This window comes from Cebidichthys violaceus, unplaced genomic scaffold (assembly GCF_023349555.1).
Source record: "Cebidichthys violaceus isolate CVI_PGR_0920_01 unplaced genomic scaffold, fCebVio1.0.p SCAF_102, whole genome shotgun sequence".
NCBI classification, from domain to species: domain Eukaryota; kingdom Metazoa; phylum Chordata; class Actinopteri; order Perciformes; family Stichaeidae; genus Cebidichthys; species Cebidichthys violaceus.
This window is the reverse complement of record NW_027176266.1, coordinates 12,501-29,001: the sequence shown is the minus strand read 5'-3', so window position 1 is coordinate 29,001 and position 16,501 is coordinate 12,501. Positions and strand designations below refer to the sequence as shown.

General features: G+C 41.1%; 1 protein-coding gene across 5 annotated transcripts in view; it reads right to left on the bottom strand.

The window, feature by feature from the left end:
- The window catches only part of akna (AT-hook transcription factor), a 30,003-nt gene extending 15,229 nt beyond the window's left edge, over window positions 1-14,774 (bottom strand). For all 5 annotated transcript variants that reach the window (XR_011105003.1, XR_011105006.1, XR_011105007.1 and 2 more), the window contains exons 1-12: window positions 14,251-14,774; window positions 9,108-9,720; window positions 7,874-8,639; window positions 7,433-7,736; window positions 5,058-5,132; window positions 2,844-3,000; window positions 2,509-2,609; window positions 1,834-1,887; window positions 1,624-1,742; window positions 1,294-1,465; window positions 512-681; window positions 124-288 (exon numbers count right to left, since the gene is read on the bottom strand). Coding sequence is in view for 1 of the 5 variants with exons in the window: in XM_068729531.1 (XP_068585632.1) it covers window positions 124-288; window positions 512-681; window positions 1,294-1,465; window positions 1,624-1,742; window positions 1,834-1,887; window positions 2,509-2,609; window positions 2,844-3,000; window positions 5,058-5,132; window positions 7,433-7,736; window positions 7,874-8,639; window positions 9,108-9,477 (2,453 nt within the window). In the remaining 4 variants the exon portion in view is untranslated. The remainder of the gene's footprint in view (window positions 1-123; window positions 289-511; window positions 682-1,293; window positions 1,466-1,623; window positions 1,743-1,833; window positions 1,888-2,508; window positions 2,610-2,843; window positions 3,001-5,057; window positions 5,133-7,432; window positions 7,737-7,873; window positions 8,640-9,107; window positions 9,721-14,250) is intronic.
- Between the last annotated feature and the right edge of the window lie 1,727 nt (window positions 14,775-16,501).

The following is a 16,501-nucleotide window of genomic DNA, read 5'->3' as shown; positions in this document are numbered from 1 at the left end:
CATTCAAAATAAAAATAATTGCATTTAGACAGGAAAAGTACTCTGCTGCCCAGTGTGAGAACAAACATTACTGTGCTGCTGATGAAACTACTGCTCATCCTGTCTACTTCTCTGAAGACTTACCTCTGTGGAAGACCTTTCTGGACTTCCAGGTCTCCAGTTCTGTGACTCTGTCTTTCTTTCTCCTCGTCCGAAGGCTGCATGTCACTTCTTAAGGCAGCAGAAAGGGAAGCTCCTTCCCTCTGGCTATTGTCTAAACGTTTGGGAAGTTCCTTGAAGCTTTGGTAGCTAAACAGAGGAAGGAAAACTTTCAGGGTGCAATAATGAGTCCAGCCTGCAGGCTGCGCTCTTTACCTTCCATACCTCCTTCTGACAGTGAGAAAAATAATCACAAGTATTTGGAAATTTCCTAACATTTATTAAAAGTCTTCCACAGCACAAGATACAGATGGTCACTATTCATTCTTTTTTTTTTTTTAAAGTGAACTAAAAAACAAAGATTCCCACTCACTGATCCATTAGTGTGGCAAAGTCCTGTTCAACGTGTCTTTGTTTGCCATTCAGAGGTTTGAGGTAAAGAGAATTAAGAGTTTCCTCATCTTCATAACTCTCTTCACTGGCTGAGCTCACCTCCACTGACGCTGCCTCTCCTGGATCAACCAGCAAAGGCACAGGTGGGCTCTGGAAAGAGAAGATCATTATATACACACACATATATAAATACAATATGCTGTAACATCCTGTCATGTCATAACAGGAGTGTGTTCTCCATTAACCAAAGAAGGTCAAATGTCTGACACAGCTACTTTTTATTGAGTTTATTAAGACGTTTTAACACTAGGGAATGTTGGAATAGAGAAATCTCTCTGTTCCAAAGGGAGAACTGACCAACAGCTCAAAACCCAAAGATATTCAGTTTACAATGATACAAACAAAGAAAAAGCAGAAACTCCTCATTTGAGAAGCTACAACCATCACTTGTTCAGAATTTGCCTTGATGTATTATTAAATGATATTGGTGATGAATGTTCTGTTGATCAACCAATTGACTGATCTTTTCAGCATTAACCAGCAACCCTCACTTCTAAAGGGTGACATGACCTTATATTTCTGTTCAGAATTACCTTCGTCTTATGTACAGTAAATGCACAATACTCTTTAAAGCAGTGTCGCAAAGACATGCTAACAACCTGCGGGGTTTCACACTACATGCACAAATACACAAGTTAAATAGATATTCTGTACGGTTCCAGGACAGAGAGCATTAATACAGACGGAGCTGATCGATGGTACCTGTGGGTGAGTCAGCGTTTCTCCTCCCTCAGAGGGGACAGATGAAGAGGTGGGGTGAGGAGGTGGAGAGGGAGGAGCCACACAGGTGGGCTGCTCTTGCTGCATCTGTTCCACCTGCTCCTTCAGCTCGTCCATACGCAGCCCACACTGAAAGATCAGCCCCTCCAGCTCCCTGATGCGCGCGCGCACACGCACGCACGCACGCACGCACGCACACACGCACACACGCACACACACACACACACACACACACACACACACAATAAAAACATCTGAGTGTGTAAAGAATATAAAATGGAATCTATGACGTATTTATCTTGGGGCGCTCACCGCTCGGAGTCAAAGTGGCTGATTTGTGCCCCACGCTGCTGCAGGACTTTGTGTTCATCCCTCGCTAACAGGTAGCCCCTTTCTAAACAGTCGAGGCCCTCAGCAAGCTGTGATATACCCTGAGAGAGCACGACTTCATCAGTTTGGATTTGAGGTGGCTATTAGGAGTCATTCGTCTGAACAATTTAAACTGTGAGTTGTTGTTCTTACCTTCATCTGGTCAAAAGGCCTGAGGTTTTTTAGGAGATCCTCAAAAGTCTGCAGCTGAATGAAGAACATTAAAACATTTATCTCTTCATCACATTATCTCACAGATCTGTCAGGATTTCCATTACTGATGATCAGGAGTGTGAATCTCACAATTTGATTTTGATTATTGGAGTCACAACTTAACTCAAAACAATTCCCGATTCAAATAGTTTCTCGATTTAGTACATAGAAGTGCTGATTTCAGGATCTACTGCGGTCCACTGTGTACTAATAAGGCACTGTGGCAAATTATGGCATGAAAGCAGCAAAAGTGAATAAGATTATGGACTTATTATATCAACCAATGTAATAATATAAACATCCAAAAACAAACCAAAGACAAAAAGGTAACATTAATTTATGCTAAACTTAGTATTTTTTTTACTTAACCATAATTTACTAAAAAGCTTCAAGAATAACAAATTCAAGTTATAACAAAAATTAAAAAGCTGTCCGATACATAAATACAATTAACAGGCTTTGTACAAAAAAATAACACTGTAAACTGGTATTTGGTGTGTTTTTACAGCAAATTACACAATAATGACTATACTATGACTTTGTGTGTATGATTACATTCCATCAGTAGCAATATCTAGGTGCTTTTGTAGAAAATAGATATAAAAGGTAATTTACCTGCTGGAGGAACTTGTCGGCCTGATTGTAGAGAATCTTGGCCAGCTGCTGTCCCACCTGAGGGTCCGGGCTTCTTGTGGAAGGACAGGCAGATGAACTTCCTGTTCATTTGACAGACGGGTGCAGAGGAAAGAGTTACATGATGCAAGTTGTACAGAATGATGCAACTAAAGCAGCAGCTAAATGACAGATGACAGCCAGCGGATTTGTATTTAATTGACAATGTGTCATTGTACAGCAATAACTCAGTAGAGCAGAGTGACTCATTTATATGACATATGATTATATGAAGTGGTGAATTTGACAGCAAAGTAGTAAATATTGAATGAATGTACTCTGATGATTGCTGTGTCCATTTGGGTGAAGAGATGCAGAGTTAAACTCTGCTCTCTGAGCCTGAGGAAAATCCAGCATCATGAGCTTTGAAGTGTCCCGGTTCGGTCCTGACAGCACCAGGTGTCCGGGCTTTGGAGGGTCCGAGTACAGGTTCACCTGGTGGAGACATGAAACATGCATAAGTCTGGCGGCATATTGGTGCGACTTCAACTACTGTCACTGGTCAATTCTTATACCAGAAATGAGACTTTAGGCCGGGTAAGCCTGAGCAACAGCACACCTGGTACTGGTGACAAGGACACTTTATGTAACAAGTTAAGACTCCTTTGCTGCAGAAAGTGTTCAAACTGGGCATTTTTGTAGAAATAATCAAATCATACGACAAACGATCAGAATCAGTTGGATTTGCTTAAACAGAGAGCCGACATGTCCCGCTGGTGTCATCTAGTGTTGTGTTTTCACTCTGTAAAGTCACAACATCAAACAGGTCATTCCAGTGTGATATACGGGTTAAAGAACATACACTGGGTGGTCGCCCTTCCCCCTGTTTCCACACATACAGAATTGAATGAATGAATGAATGAATGTACGCCCCCCCCAGCAATAAATCACTATGACCTAAAACTGACCTTAACGGCCCCTTTAAACACTTTAAACTTAGGTTGTATTTGTTGTTTCCTCTACATTACATTCAGCTTGTATCACATTTATTAAACAGTTAACACTGAAAAGAATTAGTCAGAAAGATGGAACATAAACTAAGATCATTAAACAAACTAGAGTATGTCAGAGTGTTTATGTTTTTAATTCAAAAGAAATGTTTTGTATAAAATATCATTACTTGAGATTGTAATTAGAAGATTGTGGCGTCCCTTGATTCAAGTCTAAGAAGATGCATTTCCAGTTGAATGAATGAATCATTCAGGGTTCACACAACATGAAAACAACCTCTTCCATTGAAAAATAATCAGACAACAAATTTCAGTGTAAAGCTCCTCCTCCTACTCTGCCAGAGTGATGTGAGCTAGCAGAGGGCGGGGGAGACAGATGGTGGTTCAGTGTTGTGGTGATGGAGATGGAGATGGAGGGGAGGCAGAGAGCCCAGTAAGCTGGTTTTAATTGGTGCTGATTGTGGAGTGCTGCTGCTCCAACAGAAATGATTTAAAGGAGCTACTTCACTACACTCATGGCGTCTCTACTCCTCTTTAATTTCTCTCCTATCCCACTTTGTTGTTCTCTAATCATTCGTTCTGACATAATGCTGTCTGTGATGTCCTGACAATGTCCGGGCTGTTGAATCTCTATAGGTCTGTCCTGTAGAAATAAAGACTCACAATAAGCTAAATTTCTGTTTTGTTGCTTTCTTATCAAATGTTGGCTTCTGTTGTGCAGCTTGATTTGTTTCATAAAAATATATAATACTCATTAATATCTATATGCTGGAATCCCTTAAATAAGGCAATCATATCCCTGCCTTTTCATTCCTGTACTTGGTGAAGGCAGGTACAGGCCACAAAAATACCAAAAGAACACTGAATCAAATTATCTTTGGGCAATTTTAAAACCCCCAAAAATGAAGGAAACGCACAATACTAGTCTGTGTCCAACCCATGAACGTGACTGAATGCTGAAATAGTACTGACCACATTCGTTTAGCCATGTCATGTGACCTGTGGCCTGGGTTTATTTTAGAGGAGCCTTCTTGTTTGATTCTAGTATCCTGGCTGCTCTGTAGCGACCTACTTTAATCTGGTCCTGATTATCCTTTTGTGGGTTTGTTTTCTTCTCACTGCACACTATAGAAGAGTCTCCATGTGTCCACACAGTATCTCTAGATGTTCTGTGCAGCCTGTGTCTGCACATATTACAGTAGCTATGCATAATGCCTCTCACAGAAATATCTGAATGAAATGGATGGAAAGCTGAAACAGACATAATAGTGCTTTCACTGCTGCTCCTTCGTTTGATGAAAGCTACAGCATTGAAGAAGTGAATCGGGTATTTGTGTTGTACATTTATACTTGCCATGTGTTTAGAAAAAATCATTTTATAATGTGATAAAATTTGAGAAAAATAATCATTCCATTTTGAAGCATTTTAATGTGCTATAGTGATTTAAAAATGAAACCAAAAATACACTTTATGGCATCGTTACATTCTACTGCAAACCATTAAATAGTGATAAATTATAGCCTCATTTCTATATTAACTACCTTGGCTTCGAGGCGCAGGCGATCAATGGTGTTCTCCGCCTCGGCGTACTTAGTCAGCAGTCTGTTGTAGTCCTCCTGCAGCGAGATGAGACGGAGAGGAAAAGAGCAAGCAAGAGGAAGGGAAGAGAAGAAAATAGAGAGTGCAGAGGAAGCATGTGAGGATGGAAACATGCGAGGAATGAAAAATAAAAAGGAGGAGAGCAAAGTTGAGCAAAAAAGTGGAGGCAAGGAATGAGGGGGCAGAGAGACGGGAGCAGGATTTACATATCGTTAAGTTTGATTCATATATCTGTCACAGTTAAACAGAGGAGATAAAACAATATTTGTACACCCTGAGGCTGTTTTTCACCGTTTTGGCCCCTTTGTTTCAATGAAGAAATGCCTAAATGCAACAACAAACTATAATTTTTCAGACAATAGTGCGCTTCAAAACGTGTCAACAGTTAGGGGTAGTCTCTTTTACGTTTTACCCAGTTTCAGTGGAACAACTTGATTGGCCTGCACAGAGCCCTGACCTCAAACCCAACCAGCTCCTTTGGGGTAAACTGGAGCACCTAGTGTTTTGTGGAAAGCCATCTTAGCAGCAGATTAATGCCCATGGCTTTGGAACGTCATGTACACCAATCAAATGTGAGTGTAATGCTCCAGTGTCCACATACTTGTATCCATGAGATCTACATCATGGCCAGTGGTTCACTTTGAAAACACGTTGGTAGAGGTGTTATAATCACGCTGCTCTGGTGAGGAAGACATTTAGCATCATTCTCACTCACTAAATGACAAAATACATGCACTGATTCTCTTGTATAAACACAACATGGGAGTTTAGAGTAACCAAACTTAAATGGTGTAGGGGAAGCATACAAAGAAAAGACCAGTAGTGGACTGTAATTCTAAAAGTACATTTATAAAAAAAAGTCACTCTGAAAAGCAAGGACTAGGGGTGTTGGAAGGCTAATTCATTATTGCTATATTACAGTATAACTGAGGAAAAAGTAATTTGTGTTTTCTCAAGGTCAGTGATCTGCAGACCTTATTCCATTTCAATCAAAATCTCTGGAGTATGAAGACAAGTCACAAGCCCGGGCTTTGTGCTGTAGACGGATTGCAAAACAAAGCATTAAGAATGTAATATTGAAATACACAAGGGCAGGTTATTGATAACTTGTTTGAGAACAATCCCGATGCCATCCCAGACTAGAACAGAAAGGATATTACTACTTCTGATTGATGTTCCTCTTAAAAAAGTCTATAAAAACAGGCACCAGGATGAAGAAGGTCTCATCTTCATTATTCTTTTTGGTACCACATCGGTATACTCAATACATACCAAACTATGAAGTTTAAGTTTAAAAGTATGCCTTCCCTGCTCAGTACAGTCTAGTTGCTTGACTTCAGTGTTGCTACAGAAGAAGAGGATGTAAAGAGGGTGCCTCTGGGAGTGAGCAATGATGGTGGTGAAGTGGTTGCAATTTACTTTAGCTTCCCCTTAGGACATTTAAGGAAATTAGGGAAAACCCTTTAGTTTTTCTCGGGATCCTGCTCGATTTAGACATTATCACTGGTAGCTTTTTTCCCAGAGGTGTGATGCAGGATTTGTCACCGAGTTGTCTTGGCTGTCGTTACACCTTGAGCTGGTCCCCAAACAAAAGTGGGAGGATACATTTTGAAGTCATCAATGTGTTTTACAATCCAGTGACACTAAACATGCGTAGTCATTGCTTTATCAAATGGTGTTGCTCTGGGCACTGCACTGGGCCAAAGTCAAGAAAATACCGGTATTTTAATGTGAAAAAGCCTGAGTATGACAAATCTTGCAGTGAATCATAAGCTCCACCCTCAAATGTACTTGCAGCATCATGTAATTTAACAGCTTCTGATGGTTTTTATACTACATCCACACTAAGCTGACTACTTTTAAAAACAAAATGCATCCACACTAGTGCTTTCAGGTTGCTTTTATACAAATTGTGTCAATATGTGTGAAGTAGGTATAAAATAGAAAAACTGGCATAATCCCTTCTGCCCCTCCTCAAACAACAGAACAATGCATCACAGTGAGCCTCTGACAGGAAGTCTGGTTCCTCTGTTGAGTCTCAGCTTTTAAAGCTCTGTTCTTTCCCCTCCTGCGCTCTTTGATCAGATCACCTATACTGTGTTTCAGTACAGCCAAACCCACAATTAAGTTGTTCTCACTTACAGTTCAGCATTTTTTATTTCTGTTGTCAGAAAACTGACAACCATAAAAAGAGTGATTTGATCTTGGCAGTAATTCCTGCACTACTGTGCTGAGATGTCAGCACAGTAGTGCCAAAGCATTTTATCACTATTGAGCCAGCTTAGTGTAGATGTACTACCAGTAGAGACTCCAGTACCTCTAGTTGGTCGAGCAGTGTGGTGGCCTGCTGGCGGGATCTGAACTCCTGAGGCACAGTGGAGTTGGGGGCACTGGTTGGTGGATCGTAAGAGTCTGATGAGGCAGAAGATCCAGCGGTGGTGTTCAGTAGCACTTCTTTCACAATGTCAGCAGGGGATTTAAACACGAGGGGGGGCTCAGGGGATGAGGACTTCCTCTTGGGAGAGCGTCGGCTCTTGGGGGGGTTGTAACCATCTTTGGGGAAACGGACCCTGGGTTCCACCTTGGAGAAGTCTGGTGTGCGGTAACTCAGAGGCCCTTTTCTGGAAATACATGGTTAGTGCTTTATATGAAAACAACTACAATCATGATGTATGCAAACTGAAAACAGGATACAAAAGCTACAACATAAGGCGTGGTAAAAAAGTAAAATAATAATTGCTATGGGAATGTGGCTCACCTGGATTCATCCATTTCAGCAGCATTAGTCCTGGCTCTTGGTGTCTGCTGCTCTTTGTCAGGACTTGCCGTCCGATGTTTGAATTTCAAAGAGTCTGCTTTGGCTTTGCTGAGGGAACGAGTCCTTGAATATGTAGATTCAAGAGAGGGCTGCCTCATCTTCCTTGGTGAGGGAGTGGGCTTACCTGACTTATCTGACGCCTTTAGAGGTCCATTATTTACTCCGCTGTAATGATTTGACACACCTTCTTTAGAAAACATGGCTGCTCGTGGCTGAAGAGGATCCCTGAGCTTTACCTCAGCACAACGAGGACTGGACGTGAGGCTTACGTGGCTCCTGTGTGATTCTGGAGGACTTTCTGTGAAGCTCATCTCTGGGAGGGTTTCAGCGTCAATCCCAGGAGCAGCAGCTAGTTCCTCAGCAGTGAAGTGGAGAAAGTTAGGAAATGCAGGGGCTGTGACAGGTGAGGCAGGCTGGGATATTGGGCAGTGTTGATTGAAGACTGTAGCAGGTCCCATGGCTAACAGGTGAGATAGTGTAGAGCTGATCTCCTCAATCTCTCCTTTGGAAAAATAGCGCTCAGCCGAGCCCTTCGTGGTTCCAAGCTCTGTTGATGTGCTAGGGTGAGGATTTTTCTTTCTCTTCCTGTCACTGCTAGTCCCCGCTTCCTCTCCATCTTTCTCCTCCTCTGTCATGTCCAAGTATTTGTCCCACTGAGGGACGCACTCCATCCCCTGCTCTTCTGTTCTACCCATCAAGTCCTCAACTGGCAAAAACATGGAGAGACAGGGAAATGGGAAGACAGGTTTCAACACAGTATAGGAATAAAGTGGCTCCCTCAACAAAGTGTAGCTCGCCGAGCTTCTAATAACTTCAGAGCCATGTCCAAAAGTCAAAATCTACTGATAAAAGAAGGATGTTAACATTTTCAAAATGCACGTTTTTAAACTAACAAAATCTCTGCTTCAATTCATATTTGCCTTTCAAAATCAACTGTGCTAAAAAACGTTTGCTCTCCCGCTGCACAAAGGCAGCCACACACTGACAAGTCATATTCATTAAAGAACGTTTGAAGATTCATTGGAAACCTCAATATGAGCAAAGAATGTCATTCAGTGATGTAAAGTAAAGAAAAAACAGTGGTATGGTCCTTGACGCATATTAGTACAGGAACTAGTACATCAAAACATGCAAAGACATACTTTAGTCCAGGTAGAATAAATGAAAGACTCACACGGTGATCGTATTTGTACATCCTCTCCTTGGGGTTCGTTATGGGACCAATGCTTACTCGGGTTGTAACTCAGCTCCTCAGGTGCATCCCTCTCACGCCCGCTAGGGTCTGCCTCCTGTGGGGGGAGGGGTCCAGGGTTCGGATTACTTTCTGCATCTGAATCACAACAAGACGCCCACAACTCCAAATCCTCCAGCACTTCAGACAGTCCAATGATGCCATTCTCATCCATCTGGCTGACGAAGTCATCGTCTTTCTCTGCCTCTTCTTGGTCCTCATCCTCAGATATCACAGAGCTGGTGGGTGAGGTGCGAACCGGGGCGGGGGTCCAGAAGAGAACCCCTGCTGTGGTGCTCTTTCTCGTCTCCATTCACCTTTCGGGCCACTTCGGCCCTCGGCTCTGACCTCAGTTACCGTCTCAGTCAGGCACAGGAAGGCCTTGAATCTTGTCTTGTTGATGGGGCTCTGCAGTGAGCTCCACTTTTAAAGTCATGGCTACAGAAGATCACTGATTGCAGGTTCATGTCAGTAAGCGGGAAAAAGTCCAGAGGCGGAGCTGAGGACGACTGGTTGGTCAGTCTTCAGGAAGAGGAGATCTCTTTGGATGCAGCTCCTGAAAGACAAAACAGTATCAACCCCTCAGTCTCTGTAATCATGGGACTGTTAGACAAAACACGCAATTTAAAGACATCTTGTCTTTTTATTCACACACAGCTCCTCCGTAAACAAACATCTACAGCCCATACATGAGGTCTCAACATGTGTCCCACTGCACATTCTGCATCTCTCATAAATATTGTGTGTATTATTGTTGCTGTCTGAAGTCAGAGGATTAAATGTCATCATAAGGCCATCATTTCAAATAAAGAGTCAATGGTATGCACTACAATCTAAGCGCCAAATATCTACTTTGTCATGGTTCATGACCATAATAATAATAATCACCATAATGATTCAATTGTTTGAATTTAAAAGCATTTAGGTCAGCTTTAACCCTCTCAGTCACTCCTTTGGCGTCCATCTTTTGCATAAAAAAGTATTCGCTGAGGACTCAGGATGTGCTGGTGTGGTTCATCTGACGTGTCGGATTTTCACTAATTAACATGAGAGCTGTGGAAGTGGACCAGGTGGTCATATCATGATACATTACTGGAAATCCAAATTATTTTACTCCTGCACTAGTTAAATGATTATATATATATCATTATATGTGTAAGCACTGGGTTACAGATTAAAAGCTTTTAGTTGTGCAATGTGTTATGTTTTTATTTATTTCACTGAAGTAATGTGCAGCTGTATATATGTGATAATGTCTTGCTGTCATTTTATTTTCATATTTTATAGACTTATTATTAAAATCAAGCCATCATGAATATAAGCAGCATTAGTTACTGCCATAAAATGAATTAATTCAGGTAGTGTGTAAGCACTTCTAATAAAAACCATGCCTCTGAAAATGTGGACTATAAGTGCCAACGTATGTATTTAATGTTTCCATTCATTATGTGCAGTCACAGTACATTCTGACATCTCCTGTGAGGTGAATTCTCCGTTAGTCTACACAACAGATGAGTCACTTTATTGCCCCGTGATGAAGTTCTGTGCTGTTGGGTCGCTCAGCGAAGCATTTCAAGTTCTTCATCCCAGACGTATCATACATGTAAACAGACTCTGGATCAGACTGCTGGTTCACAACGTTACACCAAGTCCCCCAAGTATGTTCCTAGAGCTGCAACAGTCACTATGGCAACGACACAACATGGACACAAGCTGCGCTTTTCAGCGTCTGCAGTAAATCTTTGACATCTCTCAACGTACACGCCTCACCCACAAAAAGTCTGCAACAGTGCTACAAAGATTTAATGCTCAGTCCCTCTAAAAAGTCCCTCTAAAAAGCCTTATAACCAAATTCCCCTAGTCATCAATACACACCAAGTCCATCTTTATATTAACTTTGATTAAGGAATTAAGTAGTAAAAGAAGTAGTATCTGCAGGCTAGAAAAAACCGACAGACGACCTTATTAGAGAAACTTGCTGTGAACATAACGCAAGGACACAGACACACACACACACACACACACACACACACACACACACACACACACACACACACACACACACACACACACACACACACACACACACACACACACACACAGTGTTGGGAGCAGACACAAGGCTCGGTGTGTACGACTCACAGACTGACATCATGCTCTCTCCACAACCCTTTCACAAACACAAAGCCGCGGAGGCTCCACACTGGCCAACATGGACGAACTCACCGTGCATTTAAAGTAGACCAGAGAGAGGTCTAGAGAGCGCACATCTCAGCGGATAAACAGCTTAACAAGTTTAGAAAAGCAATAACTTCAGAATAGAAGAGCTCACTGTATAATTATAACATTACTGCCGATACATTTCCTCACCCCAGCACAAGAATGTCCAGAGACCAGAGATGAGGAGACAAGAACGACAACATGTGCAGTCATGTGATTACAACCAGTGGTGAAAAGCAACTAAATACTTTGTTCTTTACAGGAGTATCTTTTTTTTTTTTTTTTTTTTAATGCAACTTTATGCTTCCTTACATTTGAGGGGGAAATGTACTTTCAATTTCACCCCATGTATCTGACAGCCATGGTTGATTACAGCAACATGTAAGACGAGCTTATAAAATACGATGCATTGTTATTATCCGATGTACCCATCAGTATATAAGTGTGTCAGGATCAGCTCCACCTCAACCAGCGATCACATTGAAAACACTGTTACCTAGAAGTGGGTTCTTCTTTACTGGTGATAGATCAGATAGCGCCTGTTTCAAAATCATACTTTTTAAAGTATCATGTTGGTAATAATAAAAAAAAACAACCTCTTATTGTATCTCCACTACAGTTGGTATGCAAAGTTGTGATACAATAGGCCTTTTAAGCAGCAGACATTTTGACTTGCAGGAAAAGCACAGGTGTTAACAAATCACATTAATGATGGCTCTGTTCTAAGAGGTCCAATAAGCTATGACAGTATGACTGAAGAAACTAAATGGAATTCCATCATCAATAAAATGCCTATATCCAGCCCTACTGCTTACATATGTATGCATCCGTTTATAACTAATAATAAAAAATCTTTTTATAAAATGTAAAACATAAGAAACATGTTAAACACGATTCTGAACACTTCCTCTATCCCTGCTCGTCACCAGTGGTACCTGCTCTGCGAACTCTTTCAGTTTTGGATGGTACAACAAGGAACTTCTAGTGAAATCAAAGCCATTTCTTGGTTCAGAAGCTTTCTAGGTTTTCCATAAGCGTTGGATTTCTGATACCTGGTCAGAATAAAGCAAAGAAACAACTCACCTGTTGCTGTGCTCGTCCTCCCTGATCATTCCCGGGGAACTAAGGGTTTATCTCAGCTACCAGATGGGGGGGGGGGGGATTAAGCTGCTCTAAAGCCCTTACAGGGGGCTTCACAGATCGTAAACAGACAATGATCATCAGTATACATCCAGGACAGAGGCTCGCTCAGCTCCTCACAGACAGACAGTCAGCAGGGCTGTAACCACCTGACTGTCAGGAGAGCTCAGGTTGGACAGGTGGGGAGGAGGAACAATAGACAGAGAGACAGAGAGGAAGCAGGAAGGGAAAGCAATGACAGAAGGTCCTCCAGGGTCTGCGGTCATTCACAGTCCCACCAAAGCTGCCGTAAAGTCACTAAACCTGGCCGACAGCGAGACTACATGACTTTCAGCTGAATTCTGAGCACAGTGAGCTCGAGTGCAGCTGGAACTGTCCCACAAGATGGCAGAGGGAGAGCAGGTTGTGTGTGTGTGTGTGTCCCGTTTAGGACGGCCTAGTGACTAATATATGACCGCTAATCTTCTTAGGAGGCACAGGGAGAGGTGAAGGCACTGAGCAGAGGGACCGGTGAGCAGAGGGGCTAGATAACACTCAACTATTATTTTTGAATTGTGCTGAAATTATTAGTTGATTGATCAATTACTCCCTGATAAGGAAATCAATCAAAGTCAATAATATTCATTTAAAAAATGTATCAAGCAAAAAATGTTTGTGTGGATTTTTAATTACAAGAGGTCGTATTTCTTCCTGATTATTCTAAATGGGCGTCCAGAAAGATGTGGGAGAAAGTCTTTCACTTTCATGAAAACAAGATTTCACAACACATTTTCTAAAATGTTCCAAATAACAATTTAATCAAAATGTCCATTCTTTTTGCTATTGCAACATCCGTTTTGTCAACATGATGCCATTCATCAAATAATATATACTCAACAAGTTATAAAGAAACAACAGATAAGCGTACTATTACACAGGGCATGGGTATCAAACATTAATACCTTTTTTGTTGCAGACCAAAATGTGTTCTTAGCACAGAGAATCAAAGAAGTAGTGAAAGTTGGCTTGAACTCTCTCAAGATATGTATTGTAACATTCCACAGACTACAGTGAATAGGGTAAAAAATCAAATAGATCACTATGAAACAAGTTTTCTGATATTGTATGTTTGAATATGCAAATGAGGCATTATCTAATGGTAACTTTTGCTGAATTTAGGAGAAATCTACAGACACAAATATACATAGTAGTAAAATAAAACTGTAATGTGTATTTTGGTTGTTTTATTTCCCCTAGTCTGAAAGAAGAATAGCCCAAAATCTCTACATTGACCAGTGCATGAACAAACATCACTTATGCCTGAGGTGTCTCCTGTTTAACTCTGGTATTCAACTCTGGTATCATATTGGCAGTGGTAATGAAAATATGTAATTAATTCCCAACCAGACTTATGTACAAGATCAATGAAACAGTAGTAGTAGAAACTAGTAAAAATGTCACTGAATTAACCACAGGTCAGGGGATACATAGATGCTGTGCTGTGAGGGGGATTTACTCCCATCCTATCTCTCACACAATGCTGTACAGCCCCATGCTTTGCAATAACAAGAAGCTCCCTGTTGACTTCAACTCAAGAAGAAAAGTTGCTCAACAACTGTTAACCAAGTGCAACCAGCACAGAGCTAACGTTTACACAATGTTAGCCTATTTGTTGCGTTCATGAGGGCAAATTACACTATTGTGGAATTAAAGTAACTTTGATGACAGTGTTGCATTGCAAACTTACCTCATATTACAGATACGATTCATGCATTTCGTCGATTCAACGGGCGAGATGCTCAGCAGACTGTGGAGCTTCACTGGAGGACATCAACAGGTCGGTTGCCTTGAAAACCGTAAAACGTAGAGAAGACCCACCCCGTGTCACCATGGCGCACACGCCACAACAAACAGACACGGTACAGGTTGCTGAGGTTTCCTCAGACCCTCCCCGAGCCCCCACGTTCGTTACACTGTTAAATATGGCAACTTATTAGTCTGTTGTGAGCTGTGACGGAGTAACGGTGGAGGACACGTGTGGTAACTGTAACGTTAAGCTAACAGTCAGTGCCAGTTTGAAAAGTTGGCTATCGTTACCATCACTTACGCGTTACTCCCCAACGCTAACTTACAAAGACATCACAGCCCACATCAAGATGTCGTTCAGCTGCATAATATCGGTACCTTGATGCTGGAAGAGTTACAGGAATTAATTTCTCCAAAGAAAAACGTGGTTTCTGGTATTTAGAAGGCTAATTATCACTGTGGAGTGTGGCGTTGATTGCAGCTGGCGGAGTAGTCCTTCAAGACAAAACACGGTAGAATTATTGTCCTGAGTTTAGTATTTCAGGCATGCTTTACCTTCTTACAGGCCACGTACACATCTTTTATTCATTCAAACAGCAGTCCTAACCCTCATGTTAACCTTGTCTAAGTCTGAACATAACCATTTAATGTGTAGAGTTTGTTGCAGGTTGTGTTACCTGACAGACCAAGTTCCGGACAAATTACCTCCTTTGCAAGTAAAACCAAAAAAACGGAGTGGTGATTGGTTATGAGGCTATTCAGGGGCGGGGCTTAGCGTAGATCTGGGAAGACGAGTATACAACCGAATACGACATTAGGGGATTGCAGTTCAAAGACAAAGCCACAAGAGGGCACCATTTCCTAATTTAAGAAGAATGACCGTAATCTTTTCCTCCCTGTATTTAGGGGATTCAAATTTAATTTGTATCTTAATGGATGTCCAACACAGGTTTTCATCGATGTATACAAACAGAACTAAAGAATAGAACAGAAACAAATGCAAGAAATGTACGAAATTCATTTTAAAAATAAAAATAAAAAATCAAACCAAAAATAATTTGTTTTAAAGATATGCAGGATGATCATGCAAAAATTAATTATATAGGTCAACCGTCAGTTGACATTGTTTGTTTTTTTTTGTATTTTTGATTCCAGCTTTTATCAATAGTTAAAACAATTCGTATATATTAGTAATTACTTGTTTTGTCAACTTAGTTGACTCAACTTCTTCCAGGCCGGACCTTCACATTATGAAGATGAAAATGATACGTTATAAAATGATAACTATCCCTCTCCTGTTTGAACATGACAATGACTTGCGCACAAAGCCTTGTCCATAAAAACAAATAGTTATCCAGTTTTGTGTGAAAGAACTTGACTGTATACTGATCTTCCTACAGTATAGGCTTTGATAGCAGCCTATTGATGCCTATGGTTCTGGAAAGACATGTTCAATTACACATTACTTTTTTTGGGGGGGTGTGGAGTGTCCAAATACTTTCAGCCGTGTAGTGGTAACACTCTGGCCCACTTTCAAAAGATACCACTATAGATGTTATAATGACACGGTAGCCCACAGAACAGCATTATCAATATTTGAATGGCAAATTAAATCATCTGCCAGAGTTTTTACCTGAACAGTAATTGTGTAAAAAAGTTACCCTGAAAAGTAAGGCTTATCAATGCTGGTATGCTAAATAAAACTGCTCTATTATTGCATGTCAACTAGTTTGAAAACTGGTTGAAACGAGTGAGAGAAGTGAGAGAAATACAGAGACAGAGAGATGACTATGAAGCAGACAACAATCTGCCTTCTCTCATCTTCATTCCTGCAATAATCGGTCTCATTCAAACCATTCCTTCACAAAAGGAAATCAGTATATCATCTTGGTATGAAGCAACAACAAAAACCAAAGTCAAACTACAGGAGATTGCTGTTTGGCGTTATCAGAGAAGACACAATGGGAGAGTATTTAATGGTCACTGATCCAAAACCTGTTCAGCATGTCTCAAAGATCACTGCATGGGGTGCTGAGTCCGCCTTCTGGTTGCCTGAGGATGATACCTACCGGGATACCAAACAGAGGAAAGCATAAAATCCACCTCACATTTAATAAGAGGCTGGAACTAAGGGACGTTTGGCTTTTCTTTTTAACAATGAACTAAGTCAAGTCTGTTATATTTGTTCAGCC